Here is a 17,819-nt window from a genome sequence, read left to right as displayed (position 1 = left end):
TGTATACCACAAAATCTCCTGGTCCTTCTGGTATAGCAAGGACTGGTGCTGATGTCAATTTTGCCTTTAACTCTTGGAAATTGTGATCACATGCTTCGTTCCATACAAATTTCACATTCTTTCGTGTTAAAGCAGTCAAAGGCAATGCTATCTTAGAAAATCCCGCTATAAACCGACGGTAATAACCAGCTAACCCAAGAAAACTACGTACCTGGGTAACAGTGGTAGGTCGTAGCTAGTTATTAACAGCTTCAATCTTGCTTGGATCCACTGATATGCCTTCTTTTGAAATGATATGGCCCAAGAATGCTATTTGCAAAACTAATTCCAGATGTTCTCGATGCTCCTCTACAGTTCGTGAGTAGATGAGAATATCATCTATAAACACAATCACGAACTTGTCTAGAAATGGCTTGAAAATTCTATTCATTAAATCCATGAAAGCAGCTGGTGCATTTGTTACTCCAAATGGCATTACAAGAAATTCATAATGCTCGTACCTGGTTCGAAAGGCAGTCTTTGAGATATCATCTGATTTCACTTTTAGTTGATGATAGCCTGATCGTAAATCAATCTTCGAAAAGATGGCAGCTCCTTGTAATTGATCAAACAAATCATCAATTCTGGGGAGTGGATATTTATTTTTGATTGTCACCTTGTTCAACTCCCTATAATCAATACACAGACGAAGGGTACCGTCTTTCTTCTTCACAAACAAAACTGGTGCATCCCACGGTGAAAAGCTCGGTCTAATAAACCCTTTATCAAGCAACTCCTGTAACTGTTCTTTCAATTCTTTCATTTCTGTAGGAGCTAATCGATAAGGAGCTTTTGAGATCGGATGAGTTCTTGCCACAACATCAATTACAAATTCGATCTCTCTATCTGGGGGTAAGCTTGTTACATCATCAGGAAATACCTCTGGAAATTCACAAACAACATCTGTATCTTTTAATTCACGAACAGGTGGATCAATAGTTAACTCAGATGCTAAATATCCTTGACACCCCTTCTGTAGTAATTTACAAGCCTTCATACAAGAGATTATCCGAAAAGGTAAGGATATACCTGCACTTGCTACTATGAATGGTTCAGCCCCCACTGGTGCAAAATTGATCATTTTTATGTCACAATCAATAGTAACTATGTACTTCGAGAGCCAATCCATTCCCAATATCACATCAAAATCGGTCATTTTCAAAACTATCAATTCAGCATACATCTGATGGCCTTGGACATATATTGGACACCCTCGCACAATCTGATATGTCTGTAATTCTTGCCCGAAAGATAAGGCTATGGCGAGTTGTGTCTCTGTTGTACTTGCTGTAATGCCCAGTCTCGTTACAAACAATTCCGAAATAAAAGAATGCGTGGCTTGTGAACCTAGTAAAACAATAGCAGTGATACCAGAAATCAAGAACATACCAGTGATCATAGATGTATCCGCATCCACTTCCTCTTTAGTCATGGAGAAAAGGGGACCCTTTACTTTCTCAAAACTCCCTGGACAATTCCTAGCAAGATGCCCTGGCTTTTTACAACGATAACGAACAATGGAACCTTGCATACATTCCCCGCCGTGAAGTTTGCCACATTTAGGACAAGGTGGTCTGTCGTATTGTTTACGTGGAGGGGGACCTTTGCCACAGGATTCCTCGGGTCTAGTACCTCTGTTATCGGTCTTTTTTCCTTGTCCAGTTCTTTGGCTCTTCCGAAAGTACTGCTGCCTTCGTTGTTGCCTGTCTCTGTCAATGTCTTGTTCGTCCTGTTCTGCCATAAGTGCTCTTTCCACTATCTCCCCGTATGTAGCAACTTTCGACATTCGTACATCTCTTTTAATTTCAGAGCGAAGTCCCCACATGAAGTGTTCGCCCTTACTGGTGTCATCTTGTACAATATATGGTAAATATTGGTCTCCAGCCTCGAATTGTTGTATGTATTCAATCATTGACATGGTTCCTTGCTTCAGATTAAGGAAATCACTGGCTTTCTTGGCTCGTACATCATTACTAAAATACTTGTTGTCAAACACGGTTTTGAAAGTTTCCCATTTCAATGGTATCGTAGGTAATGCCACCCTTGCACTCTCCCACCATATTCTTGCATGCTTTGTTAATAAAAATATGGCACACGTTACTTTGTTTGCATCCTCCATATGAAGGTAGGAGAAGATGGACTCCAATGATTTAATCCATTCTTTTGCTACTGCTGGATCGGTGCTTCCCATGAATTTCGGAGGATTCAGACGTCGAAAACGATCATACACATCTGTTTGAACAGGTCCTTGTCTGGGTATCATAGCTTCTGCGTGTGCCTGCTCATGAGTAGTCCGTTTCATCTCAAATAATTGTTGTATCTGCTCCCCATGGACTTTCGCTTGTTGTTGGAGCAGTTGAGCAAAATCATCTACAGGTCGTGGTGCACTGCCCTTGCCTTCTACTGCTGGGGCCTTGCCCTTAGATGACTCTCCTTCATGTACCTTGCGTTTAGGTGGCATGGTCTTTTATCTTAACCTACATATAGGTCACGTAGAAACACATAACTTAGCAAAAACTATGGGATTCAAAGATACTTACTTGCCGAGTTCCCCAAGTATGGATGAAGTGCAGTGTCTTCCCTCTCGAAGAACCTTGGGCTCTGATACCATATAAAATGTCATACCCTTACTCTATACTTGACATGATTACCATAATCAAAATAGGGTTTGAATGACATATCTATATTAATGAAGCAATTCCAAACAAGGGGCATCAATTTGACGGTTTACAAAAATTTTGACATGATGTCCCTACATTTTGTTTAAACAAAAAACCCAGGCAATACCATATATACAACAACATCAAGCATATTTTCATACACAACCATACACCATATTGTTATAAATATACATATTCTCATATACATATGCAGAAGCTATACATTAATAAAGCCCGGTTCTTGTCGAGGTGAGGCACTTCACAAGCATCCATTGGCGAACTGGCATCTTACGTCTCTTCACTACCTGATCCTGTAATACATGAGCTACGTGAGTTTATAAAACTCAATAAGTTGGAACTTGTACGTATCAATATGCGTCGAAAGAACATATATATCAAGTCGTGACAACAATGATCTTTAAACCATGTCATATGATAGCATATATTCAGGTTCATTTTTGTATTTGAGCCTCATTAGTTGACCTGTACTACCGTGCTTGCATATGCGCCCTGCTCGGTCGCGCATATGCACGAGGGTTCAGTACTCGCACATAATTCAAGTCTTCTTTTGTCTTTCCCGATCTGATCCTTTCCGACTATAATAACATCAATAGACTAAGCATATCAATCTCAGGAATTGCAAATATATCAAAGCAATAACAAATAAGTATGTGGTTTTGGGAAATTTAAGTCGAATCTAACTCGAGTCGTATCTCCCGGTCAACATTGATTTATACCTTTCTTTTCTCGGAGTTTGGTTTATCCTGTCTTTGAATCTTCAATACCAATCTGGAATGACATTCGAGAAGTACAACTTCAATATACAACCCAACCAATACTGAATATAATCATAACTCAATCTAATTCTGTTTCGACGGCATAACAGCACAATCTCGATATACCCATCAATACAATATCAACAGTGTAATGCTCGAGATTTTATTATTGTAATCTGAAATGATTAATTGATAATTGATGTGATTATAGACGGAAAGGAAAAGACGGGAAAGACAAAAGAAGACATGAGATATGTGTGAGGACAGAACCCCTCGCGCATATGCGCAACCAAGAGGCGCGCATATGCGCGAGCATGGCAGAGAACCACGCGAATATGCGCGAGAAGAGGGCGCGCATATGCGCGAGCTGGTGAACTTGACAAGTGCCGAGACAGTAGGTCTCGCGCATATGCGCTATCAGAAGATTTTGATGCGCAGAGACCAGTAGGTCTCGCGCATATGCGCGGAGGAAAGTCGCGCATATGCGCGAGACGTGCAGTGCAAAGAATAAGACACATGGCTTGACATGCATGTTAAATGTAAACAAATATTCATTGTTTTCAGAATTTGGAAGAAAGAAACCGAGACAAGCTTCAGAGAGTTTTCAAGTTTTCATTTTTGAAATTTGAACTTTGCACAAGATTCGAACATCCAATTTTCAATCTGAGTTGAGTTCTGTGTTCCTCTCGACAAAGGCTTCACAAGGACGTAATTTTTCTTATGTTTCGCTATGATTTGAAAATATGATATTGAAGGAATCATGATTTGATTTATATTATGTGCTCCTGAAATTGTGGTAATCGTATAATCGAAATCAGATTGAAGAACGGATACCGTATGAAATTGTTATCATTTTCAGATTGAATTTGATTGAGATTATACCGATTTGAGAATATCATATTGTTTCGTTGATTGATTACGAGTTATGATTGGTATCTGTTGATATTGTATTACTGGGTATATCGAGATTGTGCTGTTATGCCGTCGAAACAGAATTAAATTGAGTTCTGATTATATTTAGTATTGGTTGGGTTGTATATTGATATTGTACTTCTCGAATGTCATTCAAAATTGGTATTGAAGATTCAAAGACAGGATAAACCAAACCCCGAGAAAAGATAGGTATAAATCAATGTTGACCGGGAGATACGGCTCGAGTTAGATTCGACTTGAGTTTCCCAAAACCACATACTTATTTGTTATTGCTTTGATATATTTGTAATTTCTGAGATTAATATGCTTAGTCTATTGATTTATAGTCAAGCATGCATTATGAGATGAGTCTTTGGCAGAGGTGCCAAGTCACGAGTCTTGGGCAGATGTGCCTAGTCATTGGCAGAGGTGCCAGATCACTGGACTTTTGGTGTATATCGATGTGCTTAGGAGTAGATCGACTTCTATTGCATATATTCGATATGGATAGCCAATGTCTGGGAATAAGAATGTACCACCATCTAGCTGGGAAGAGTAGGTGGGAGACTGTTGCGTTTTTATTCAAATCGGGATCCCTGGACTAGATGAGAGTCGAGTCAGAGATTAAGAGTCACAGAGTGTGATTTACAGTTTTATATCGATTCATGTTTTAAGATTTAATACATTCTATTGATAACTGATATATGCTTTTATATATGCTTTTATATGAAATGCATGTTTACGTTGTTTATACTAGGAAGTATATTCTCATCGGAGTTATTCGACTGTTGTTGTGTTTGTATGTGTGCATGACAACAGGTGGGACATGATCAGGGTAAAGAAGAGTATGAGAGATCAAGATTAGCGTGGAGATCCGGACTTAGAAGTAGAATTGGCTTTCAACACTTGATGTATAGTTGTTGAATCCTAGTTTGAGATAAATGTATTTGTACAAGACTTGTACTTTACTTTTGATGTTTATAGAATATTGACTATCATATGTTGCGCATTTATGTATTTAAAAAAAAAAAATAGATCCAGAATAATTAATTAATCCACTTAATCCAGAAGATGAATTAGGTTCGGGTCCCCACAATTATTCTTATATTAATTGTGAAATTCTCGATATTCAAGGTTATAGTTATAAGATGTGAGAGCGAATGTGATTCTTCAATTTTGTTTAATGAACACTCATTTTACTATTAAGGAATATGAACCACCTGTCATAAATGAAACCAGTCAATATTGCGATACTCTTTATAAAAATGAGAGAGATTTAATAGTTTCTCATGTAATTTAATTAAGATCAATATTTTTGTTGGGATAATGGGTTAAATCGAACAATATAATAGTGTCAATACATCACAAGCACCTTAGTTATATAGTTTCATTTTTAAATATCGCCAATATTTGAGTGCAATACCTTATCATGCACATAAGAAGATATAAAACCTCAGTTTAAAACTATTGAGGTTGAGAAATTTGAGATGTTTTTACTTCAAAATATTTTGAAACTCTCGATCAACATTGTGACCTATTTAAGGTCCTCTAAAACAATCAAAAGGTTAAATGGTTAATATATGAGTTTTTGACCATATGTGTTTAAGCAGAGGGTGAAATGTTATTAAAGAGAGATAGAGTCTGAAATGACTATGTAACGTATGAACAACCAAACCTACGTAAACAACATGCATGCAAATTATTATAATTGCTTAATTGTTTTATTTAATTGATTTTAAATTCTAGATTGATATTTATTAAATACTTAAAGGTATGATTGCATGATTAAATGATTATATGACATGATTTCATGAAATTGAAGGATTTTACCCGAATAGTCGATAATAGGTAGGGGAAAGGAGACCGGAGACGACCAAGACAAGTGTAAATACTTTTCACTAAATATTTTCAAGGCTTTCTAATATGATTAAAGATGATATAATTTTCCTAAAAATGTTAAAGTTAGAATTATTTTACGAGTCGAGCTCAATTTTTTCCAGGAAGCCGGTTTTGGCCAAATAAGGAGTTTTAAAAGATCAAAAATATTATTTTTGGGAATAATTTTATAAAATTTTGTGTTTGATTTAAATAAGAGTTATTGACCCAATTTAATTATTTAAGTAGGCTCAATTGCCCTTAAGCTTGCAATCCCAAAACCCAAGCTCATTAGCATGTTGATTAGAATTATAAATAGGACTCCTAGACTTTCAAAACCTCACAAATCACCTACATCAGCCGAAAAACAACTTACACACACCCCACTAATTTTCGAGAATTAGGAAGAAGGAGAAGCTAGGAGTCTTCGTCGTCCGATCGTCCAACGTCGCACCCTCGCCGTCTATTCGAGCGTTATAAACGCAATTGCACGTTTTCTAAACCTTTTGAACACCATAAAAACTCATAATATGTATGATTTAATTGTTTATGCATGAAAAAAATAGGTGTTTGAATATTTTTACGGTAGAACGTTTATTTTTTAAAATATGATGTTTTTTCGCTTATATGAAAAACTTTCTAAATCCAATGTTTGGAGGAGTCCTGTGGAGCAAGGACTCCTCGCGTGAGCTAGGGGGGATGGCAGCAGCCGAGGGGGCTTGCGGCTAGGGCAGGGAGGTTCAGGGTGGGTCCTGTAGAGTCTAAGGAAGTTTGTCAAGGGCAGGGCCAGGGGGTGGTGCGGCTGGGTTCGCTGCTGGCTCGACCACATTATGAGAAGCAAAAGGTTCACGCGGCTGCTGTTCATGGAGCAAGTGGCTCGCAGGGCTGTTTCAAGTTGTAGGTTGGGTTAGACTTGCTCTAAGCATGGTCCAGGTTTCGTTAGGGTCAGGTGGTCTCGGTGGTGGCTCAGGTAGGGCAGTCCTAGTTGGCTAGGAGTCCTAGGATTCAAACGAAGCTTGCACGCAGAACTTGTGGCTCGGGGGCTGGGCTTGTGCGCGACTTAGAGGCTGGTTTTAAGGGTCGGGGTTGGTCAGGAGGGTGCCTAGGTGGGTTGGCTCTGGTTTGGCTCGAGGTGGCTTGGCCGTGGCTCGAATAAATAGGGAGATGGCCCGGGTTGTTCAAGTAAGGGTCATATTTTGATTAATAAGAATAAAAATTGGAATCATGGGTCAACGGGTGTGGTTCATGGCTCACAAGGATAGCTTAGATATTAAAAAGTCTATGTTTAAAGTTTGGGATGGAAATATTAAGTTTTGAATTTATTCGGGAATTAAGCATGAAACGTCTGCTATTCGTTTTGCTTAAAAACCACTAGAAAATTTTTTTTCAAACTTCACTTAACATTGGGCCGAACCATACATATTTGTATAAAATATTTTTCACCTCATTTTAAAAATAAATCACCCAACTAACATTTAAAAATCCAAGTAAAATAGTTTGAATCGTAAAATCGTCAAATATTTAACCCAAACTATAAACATTATTTGAAAATTGTATCTCATACTATAACCTCTCAAAAATATCTCAAAAATATAAATAAATAGTCTTGAAAATCTTTTAACGTAAACCATAAATATAAATCATAAGTGCGGAAAAGTAGAAGCGATGGTCATCGGGTTATGTGAACCTTCAATCCAGCAAAGTTAACCATCAAGATCTCCATTCACATTATTATCATAATACCTGCATCAATCACACCTAGTGCGTCTAATGATTCAACACATCATATTTTTGATAACAAGTAATACATATACAGATCACAGGCAACAGTGAAAATACTTGTACTTAAAATATCATTTTCATGAAGATGCATAAACTTGAAACAATAACATTTTCATAAACATTTTCATGATGCATAAACTTTAATCAAAAATATTTTCATAATGATGCATCAACTTTAAACATAAACATTTTCATAAAATTTTCATAATCATTTTCATATCATCATAAACATATTCATATGAACATGCATAACTTAAACATCAACATTTTCCTTTTTCCTCATTTCATAAAATAAATCCTTTCATCATGAGCATAAACATTTATCCTTTTTATTGAATTCAGATCGTTAATTGTGATTTTCCTGATCCTCATAAAGTCGATGAATCAATCTACATGTAACCATAATACTGGACGGCGGGGACATCAGCGACACTCTCACCCGTCAACTGAGCCTTGGCATATCCTCATCGAATGGAAATACGATTGTCGGGGCTCTTTCGGAGGCCTTATCCCATAGACGGGCTCCCTCTGGGGGCTTTTCTCACGCATGGGTTCCCTCTGGAGCCTTATCCCGAAAATGGGCTCCCTCTGGAGCCTTTTCCCCTCACGTTATCCCCATTTATATCATCATATCCTCAATAGTCACAACTACTTCACCTCCTCCAATGTTTCATATCATCATCACTTTATAAAAATCATGCATAAAATATCATTTTCTTTTTAAACCAAGCATGCAACATGTCTTTTAACGTTATCGTTACATCATAAAATCCATAGACATTTAAAATAATAAATCATAACATATTAAATTATAAATTGCATAAATATTTAAAACCAACATTTTAACATATTAAATCATAACATTTAAAATCACATTTTTTCCATATTAAATCATAAACATTTAAAATAACATTTTAACATATAAAATCCCATGATCATTTAAAATAAACATTTTCGTATATTAAATCATGAAAACATTCATAAACATTTAAAATAATCATATTAGTATATAAAACAACATTCAGGACACTACCATGACATTTACTAATTTCTAGGTGTAAAATGACCGTTTTGCCCCTCGACATAAAATTTCACGTTTTTGTCTTTTTCCTAATTTCATTTATTTCTAACATGTCCCAAATAATTATTTACGCTTGCAAGAATTTTCTCGTATTTTAATTTAGCTAAAATCGAGAACTTTTAAATAAATCTTTAAATATAACATATTAATGCGTTTTAATCCCGAATTAAACCAAACTTTAATATAAAATTCCCAAATTAAAAAATTAGACTTTTAATAAATATATGAGCTTAAATATAATTTTACATAATTTTATAAAGCATATAACTAGGTGTTTCCATTAATTCTTTAATTAGCGTTACGTGTGGCGATTAAATCTCGAATAATTTCAAAACTCATTATTCTGATCCCAAATTTTAAACATAGCATTTTTATTATTTATTCTACCCTTTCAAATCATGAGCAGCACCCGTGGACCCTTGGATTCAATTTAAGCTTTATTATTTTCGTTTTTGACCCTTTATTGAACACACCGAATCATCTCCCAATTTACTCGAGCCACGCCCAAGCCACCTCAAGCCAAACCCTAGCCAACCCACCTAGGGACCATACTAACCATGCCCAGCCCATATAGCCAAACCCTAAGTCGCACAATCCCTGCTGGAACTTGACCCAATAATCTGCATGTGTGCGTGAGTGTCTCCTACCATATCTTAGGACTCCTAGCTAGCTAGCCTAGGCTCTTCCAGCCGAGCCACCACCAAACCACCATGACCCTAACCAACCCTGGACCATGCCCAACCCCAGCCCATACCAGCCCACTCACTAGAACCATGCAACGAAGCTCCTGAATTCAAAAGCACCACCTGCACGACTTCTTGCTCACTCACGGGTTCCACTCTTGGTTCGAGCCAGCAGCGACCCAGCCCCTAGCTCGACCCCTGACCATGACCCTTGGACCCTGATGGACTTACCTTGAGCCACCCAGCCCCAGCAGCAAGCCCCCTTGGCTGTTGTCCCTTGCAACAGATCGCACGAGGAGTCCCTTCTCCATGGGACTCCTCCAAGGCTGCACGCGAGGGGTCCTAGCCATGCTAGGACCCTTCCAGACCCTGAACAACGTCCCTTAGGACCAAACACCCTGACCTGGTGGAGCCCCAAGACCCCATGGATAGTGATCGAACCCCTTGTCTTTGCACAATCCAACAAACTCACGGTTTCCTCTTTGAATTGATGCCTACGGTTTTGAGCCTTGATTTTTCATGTTTTTAGATTATTTGGTGTCTTTCTAGGACCCTAAAATTTGTGTAAAACACCCTTAATCCATACTCTAACCATGGCAGGCCCTTAACACAAATTAAACATGATTTTTGAACCAAAACACAAGAGTTTAACACACACATATGCATAGTTACGAAAATATCATGATGTGCAATTTGTTTTCAATCAAAAAATGTTCAAATAAATATTATGGTGTGATAGATGATTGAAGGAAAGAATATGGCGTGCCTTTACATATTTTATGCACGAATAAACGTTGACGATTGCGAAGAACGACGACGAACGATCATGGCTTGAATTTACATGACAAAACCTAACTCTCCTTGATGTGCTTGTGGGTGCCGTGGGAATTTTTTGAGTGAAATAAATTCTGAATTTGTTGGCTAGAGTGGAGGCATGTGAATTGTTTGTCATGGGGTGGGTTTTTGGTTTTAAATAGTTAATTAAAACACTAACTATAGCTTAGGCCTATTAACAAGTTAATTAGTTCCATTAAGATCATTAGTGCTTAATTAAAATATATTAAAAATTAATTTGTTTAAATAAGTTTGTGAATTTATTAGCCTGGTTGCCAAAACGTTTGTATTTTTGTTGACAATCCAACACCGATAAATATTACGTTGCGACGTATAAAATCACCTAAAAACCCCATATTTTTAAAAATAAGAAAAAACATCACCCTTAATTTAAATAAATAAAAACAATTAATTAATAAAAATATTTTCTATTTTTCAGCCATCGGTCTCCGTTCCTCGATCGCAACTCGAATAAACTTTAAAAATAAATTTTAATGCAACCATATAGAGAAATATATTTTAAACATGCAAATATGCACAACATAATTAATCCATGCAATTAAAACATTTAATTAAAATACAAATGAATTTAATAACTCGCATGCATGTGGTTTGCATGGACTTTAAAATTTTCGGAGCATTATAATCTCCCTCCTTAAATTGAATTTCGTCCTCAAAATTCCCTTATCCTTAATAATCAAAAGTTTAGACTTAGTTTTAGTATCCCAAAAATCCACGCTTCCGCTGCGCTACTCTGATAAAACTTAAGTTCTAGAAAGTTCTTACGTTTCTTTGATCCCAATTAATATTTTCTTCTAAATCCTTATTTGTGAATTGCAACTAAAAAAGACCCATAACGACTTAGTGTTGTGCTATTATAACCTCGAATTTCAACTTTTCTTACAATTTCCAACATTAAAAGATGGATGACCACGCTTATCGTATATTACTTTCCTTATTTTATGCTCAAAATGTTCATCGACCTATCATATTTCAATATTAAAATCTCAAACATACCTACTAACGCTTAGATTTGCAAGCCTAATATCGATTCATCCTACACTACCCTTGATTAAAGTTTCTTATAACGTTATAACTCAGGATATTTCAAAGTTCTAAACATTCTTTTAAGCCCAAATCATCAGAAATTCCGATCATTAAACCCATTTAATTCTCACTTATTGCTAAAATAGTCCCCAAATTCCTTAATAATTGTAAAATTATTTCTTAATTTCCTCGAAAATTTATCCAAATTGGTCCTTAATTTCAAAATTCCTACGGTTAACCCATAAGTTTTTGGCATTCTTAATTCTTTTCTACGGGTTTCCCATAACATAAATTTTGATAATTTAAACTTATTCACCCAAAAATCAATTCCTATAACCAATTTTGTGAGAACCCGGATTTTTCGAAGCAAAGCACCTCAAAAAGAAGCCGAGGCAACGCAAAACCTTGAGAATTGAGGGTACGTCGCTCGGAAGAGGAAACCCTCAGCTCACAAGCTAAAACCCTCAGCTCAAGGAAGCTCCAAGATTCTTGAACAAGAAATCCTCAGCTCAAAAGCTAAAACCCTCAGCTCAAGGAAGTTAATTTATTCTTGGGGAGAAAACCCCTAGCTAATGAGCTCGATCTTCCAGCTCAAAGAAGCTCAACCATGATCGTCCTAAAAAGGCCAAAAAGAGAGCTAAAGGAGGAGTTAAACGTTTGGACAAACTTAGTATGCAAGAAATGACCATTGAGATAACCAATGAAGGAGCTAAGAGGCTAGAACAAATTTATGGTGCAAGGAATGACTCTTGGTGCTTGGAATATCTTTGACCACCATTATGATCATCATTACTCCATTTTTGGAGGCCAAGAAATCAGCCAAATGGCTAGGTGGAAAGCCTTTCTTTCTCCTATAAATACCACCTCAAGGTTGGAAGAAAAGCACGCCAAAAAGCACTCTCAAATTTCGGCCAAAGGAGAGCAAGGAAGAGGAGGAAATTCTTGCAGTGCAGGTGATCAAAATTTACATCGAAGTGCTGCTAAAATTGTGTCTCAGTCTGCTCGAAGGAATAATCGTAGTGCCGCGCGATTGAAGATCACATTTGTTAAAGTCACGATGAAGTGCTACTCAATTTTCGAGAGGAACTTTGTACGAGAATCGGTAAGTGGGCTTTTGTTATATATTCGTTTGTATTTTTAAACTTGAATATATATTATGACATGCATGATTGTGTGTCTCCATTTTCGAAAATATGAAGTCTGTCCGTTTAAAATTTCGATCGATTATATGTTCAGTCTGTTATTCGAAATTCTTTGATTCCGCTGAATCCGTCTGAAACTCTGATATCTGAAAACTCTGATACGTTCTGTCTGGTAAACTCTGAATATGTGTTGCACTGTTAAGATTCAAATTTGAAATGGGACGAGAATTGTGATTCTGCCTGGCCCCCATTGGTGGGTATAAAACCATGTTCTGTTCTGGCCCCCCATTGGTGGGTATAAAACCATGTTCTGTCTGGCCCCCACCGGTGGGTATAAAACCGAGTTCTGGCCTCACCCCTTAGAGGACTAACATATTGGGGACAATTTGACCATGGAAATGAGATGAGTAACAGTGTTCTGTCTGTTCCGATCTGTTCAGTTCTGAATTGTTCTGATCTGTTGAACTGCTCTGAATCGTCTGATAACCTTTGTCTCATATTTGTTTCGTTTCTGTTATGAAGAGTTAAAAGTAATAAGATTTGAAAGTTTGTTAAAGAAATGTTTTAAAGATTAAGTTCTATATGTATCATTGGAAATCGATCGACCTCCACTTGCTGAGTGTTTCTCAAAACACTCACCCTTTACAAATTTCAGATAAAAATGAGGAGCAAATGAATGAGGAAGAGCAAGATGCCTTCCGAGGATGGTAGTCGATAAGAAAGATACAAGAAATCAAGACTTTATTTTCCTTTTGTTCAGTTTTCGCATTTGCAACTCTGATGTATTTTTATTCTATTGTCAATATAAAGACAATGTTTTATTTATGAAAAAGACTGGTTTTTGGCATTTCGATACGAGGCTTAATTGTTTCCAAGTAATTTTTAAACAATGCCAGATGTCACAGACGCTTCGGACACGGGGCGTGACAAATTTTACCTTTCATCAAAACTTAAGATCTCAATTTATACATTTTTATACTCCCAAAGTCGTTACAAATCCTCGAATCATTATTCCTTAGGTGAAATTCCCAACATTAACTCAACTAGTACCCATGAGTCATCAGTATTTTTTTAGAAAAATCTATGTGTCCCAAAAGCATTCATAATATTCATGATCAACTTATGGCCCAAAAAGTAGAACGTTAATACTAAAACCCAAAAATCAACATAGTCCAATTCCATCACAAACCAACATACGTTGAAATCATATAATTTTTCATTTCATATCATATCACGTATAAAAATTCTAAATCATATAAATCATATATTAACGTAAAGCTATTAAACATGTGATGTGAACATATAATTCATGTAGTCATGCCGTTAACAACATATAAATCTTATAAAAAAATTAAAACTTACAAATTTGAGGCTTGACAACTGAGTTTCACGGCACTGATGGTGGCACAACCCTTTACAAAACAATTGCTCTGATACCAACTGAAACGTCTGTTATTCGTTTTGCTTAAAAATTACTAGAATTTTTTTTAAAACCTCACTTAGCATTGGGCCGAACCATACATATTTGTATAAAATCTTTTTGACCTCATTTTAAAAATAAATCACCCAACTAACATTTAAAAATCCAAGTAAAATAGTTTGAATTGTAAAATCGTCAAATATTTTACCAAACCTATAAATATTATTTGAAAAGTATAGCTCATAATATAACCTGACAAAAACCTCTCAGAAGCATAAATAAATAGTCTTGAAAATCTTTTGACGTAAACCATAAACGTAAATCATAAGTACGGCAAAGTAGAAACACTGGTCCTCGGGTTATGTGCTCTTCAGTCCAGCAAAGTTAACCATCAAGACCTCCATTCACATTATTATCATAATTACCTGCATCAATCACATCTAGTGAGTCTAAAGACTCAACACATCATATTCTTGATAACAAGTAATACATATACAGATTACATGCAACAGTGAAAATACTTGTATTTAAAATATCAGTTTCATGAAGATGCATAAACTTGAAACAATAACATTTTCATAAACTTTAAACAAAAAAAATTTTATAATGATGCATCAAATTTAAACATAAATTTTCATAAACATTTCCATATCATCCATCATAAACATATTCAAATGAACATGCATTACTTAAACCTCAACATTTTCCTTTTTTATCATTTCATAACATAAATCCTTTCATCATAATCATAAACATTTTTCTTTTTTATTGAATTCAGATCGTTAATTGTGACTTTCCTAATCCTCATAAAGTCGATGGATCCATCTACATGTAACCATAGTACAGGGCGGCGGGGACAACAGCGACACTCTCACCCGTCAATTGAGCCTTGGCTTATCCTCATCGAATGAAATACGATCGTCGAGGCTCCTTTGAGGGCCTTCTCTCATAGACGGGCTCCCTTTGGTGCCTTTTCCCATGCAAGGGTTCCCTTTGGGGCCTTCTCCCGAAAATGGGCTCCCTCTGGGGCCATTTCGCCTCACGTTATCCCCATTCATATCATCATATCCTCAATAGTCACAATTACTTCGCTTCCTTCAATGTTTCATATTATCATCACTTTATAAAAATCATGCATAAAATATCATTTTTCTTTTTAAACCAAGCATGCAACATGTCTTTTAACGTTATCGTTACATCATAAAATCCATAGACATTTAAAATAATAAATCATAACATATTAAATCATAAAATCCATAAACATTTAAAACCAACATTTTTATATATTAAATCATATCATTTAAAATCACATTTTTTCCATATTAAATCATAAATATTTAAAATAACATTTTAACATATAAAAATCAATAATCATTTTAAAATAAATATTTTAGCATATTAAATGATAAAAACATTAATAAAAATTTAAAATAATCAAATTAGAATATAAAAAAGTATTCAAGACACTGCCATGACATTTAATAATTTCTAGGTGTAAAATGACTGTTTTGCCTCTAGACGTAAAATTTCACGTTTTGGTCTTTTTCTTAATTTAATTTACTCTAACATGTCCCAAATAATTATTTAAGCTTACATAAATTTTCTCGTATTTTTATTTAGCATAAATCGAGGACTTTTAAATAAATCTTTAAATATAATAAATTTTTGCGTTTTATTCCTGAATTAAACAAAAACTAAATATAAAATTCCCAAATTAAAAACTTAGACTTTTAATAATTATTTGAGCTTAAATATAAATTTACATAATTTTATAAAGCATAAAACAAGGCATTTCCATTAATTCCTTAATTAGCGTTTCGTGCGGCTATTAAATCTCGAATAATTCCAAAACTCATTATTTTGATCCCAAATTTTAAACATAGCATTTTTATTATTTATTTTACCCTTCCAAATCATGATCCACACCTGTGTACTCATGGATTCAATTTTATCTTTATTATTTTTGTTTTTGACCCTTTATTGAACACACCGAGTCATCTCCTAATTTACTCGAGTCACGTCCAAGCCACCTCGAGCCAAACCCTAGCCAACCCACCTAAGGACCCTACTGACCATGCCCATCCCATAGAACGGAAGCCTAAGTTGCACAATCTCTGCTGGAACTTGACCCAATATTCTGCATGTGTGCGTGAGTGTCTCCTAGCATATCTTAGGACTCCTAGCTAGCCTAGGCTCTACCAGCCGAGCCACCACCGAACCACCATGACCCTAACCGACCCTGGACCACGCCCAGCCCCAGCCCACACTAGCCCACTCCATAGAACCTAGCAGCGAAGCTCCTGAATTCAGAAGCACCACCAGCGCGACTTCTTGCTCACTCACGGTTTTCACTCTTGGTTCGAGCCAGCAGCGACCCAGCCCCTAGCCCGACCCCTGCCCATGACCCTGGATCCTGATGGAACTAGCTTGAGCCACCCAGCCCCAGCAGCAAGCCCCCTTGGCTGCTGTCCCTTGGAACAGATTGCGCGAGGAGTCCCATCTCCATGGGACTCCTCCAAGGCTGCGCGCGAGGGGTCCTAGCTGACCCACGTCCCTTAGGACCCAACACCCTGACCTGGTTGAGCCCCAAGACCCCATGCATAGTGATCAAACCCCTTGGCTTTGCACAACCCAACAAACTAACGGTTTCCTCTTTGAATTGATGCCTACGGTTTCCAACCTTACTTTTTCATGTTTGCAGCTTATTTTGTGTGTTTCTAGGACCCTAAACTTTGTGTAAAATGCCCTTAATCCATACCCTAACCATGGCAGCCCCTTAACACAAATTAAACATGATTTTTGAACCAAAACACGAGTTTAACACACTTATATGCGTAGTTACGAAAATATCATGATGTGCAATTTGTTTTCATTCAAAACATGTTCAAATAATTATTATGGTGTGATAGATGATTGAAGGAAAGAATATGGCGTGTCTTTGCGTATTTTACGTACGAATAAACCTTGATGATTGCGAAGAACGATCATGGCTTGAATTTACATGAAAAAACCAAACTCTCCTTGATGTGCTTGTGGGTGCCGTGGGAATTTTTGGAGTGAAAGAAATTCTGAATTTGTTGGCTAGGGTGGAGGCGTATGAATTGTTTGGTTATGGGGTGGGTTTTTGCTTCTAAATAGTTAATTAAAACACTAACTACTAGTTTAGGTCCATTAACAAGTTAATTAGGTCCATTAAGTCCATTAGTGCTTAATTAAAATATTAAAATTATTTTGTTTAAATAAGTTTGTGAATTTATTAGCCGGGTTTCCAAAACATTTGTATTTTTGTTGAAAATCCAACACCGATAAAAATTACGTCTCGGCGTATAAAATCAACTCAAAACTCCATATTTTCAAAAATAAGAAAAAACATCACCCTTAATTTAAATAATAAAAAAAATTATTTAATAAAAAACATTTTCTATTTTTCAGCCACCGGTCTCCGTTCTTCGATCGTAACTCGAATAACCTTTAAAAAAACATTTTAATGCAACCGTGTAGAAAAATATATTTTAAAGATGCAAATATGCAAAAAATAATTAATCCATGCAATTAAAACTTTTAATTA

The 17,819-nt window shown here is 36.2% G+C and overlaps 2 protein-coding genes across 2 annotated transcripts in view; both read right to left on the bottom strand.

Annotated features, from left to right (window-relative positions):
• Positions 1-235: 235 nt before the first annotated feature.
• LOC142505034 (uncharacterized) lies at positions 236-2,500 on the bottom strand. The gene is made up of 3 exons (XM_075617858.1): positions 2,141-2,500; positions 1,069-2,020; positions 236-348 (listed from the first exon to the last, which is right to left on the bottom strand). Exons 1-3 carry the CDS (start codon positions 2,498-2,500, stop codon positions 236-238), a joined length of 1,425 nt encoding a protein of 474 aa, XP_075473973.1.
• An 11-nt stretch (positions 2,501-2,511) lies between these two features.
• The window catches only part of LOC142505032 (uncharacterized), an 84,827-nt gene continuing 69,519 nt past the window's right edge, over positions 2,512-17,819 (bottom strand). The window contains exons 6-7 of the mRNA XM_075617857.1: positions 2,580-2,640; positions 2,512-2,516 (exon numbers count right to left, since the gene is read on the bottom strand). Coding sequence (XP_075473972.1) covers positions 2,512-2,516; positions 2,580-2,640 — 66 coding nt within the window. The remainder of the gene's footprint in view (positions 2,517-2,579; positions 2,641-17,819) is intronic.

The sequence above is a fragment of the Primulina tabacum genome, chromosome 10 (genome assembly GCF_025594145.1).
Source record: "Primulina tabacum isolate GXHZ01 chromosome 10, ASM2559414v2, whole genome shotgun sequence".
In the NCBI taxonomy this organism is placed as follows: domain Eukaryota; kingdom Viridiplantae; phylum Streptophyta; class Magnoliopsida; order Lamiales; family Gesneriaceae; genus Primulina; species Primulina tabacum.
This window is presented reverse-complemented; position numbering and strand designations above follow the sequence as displayed.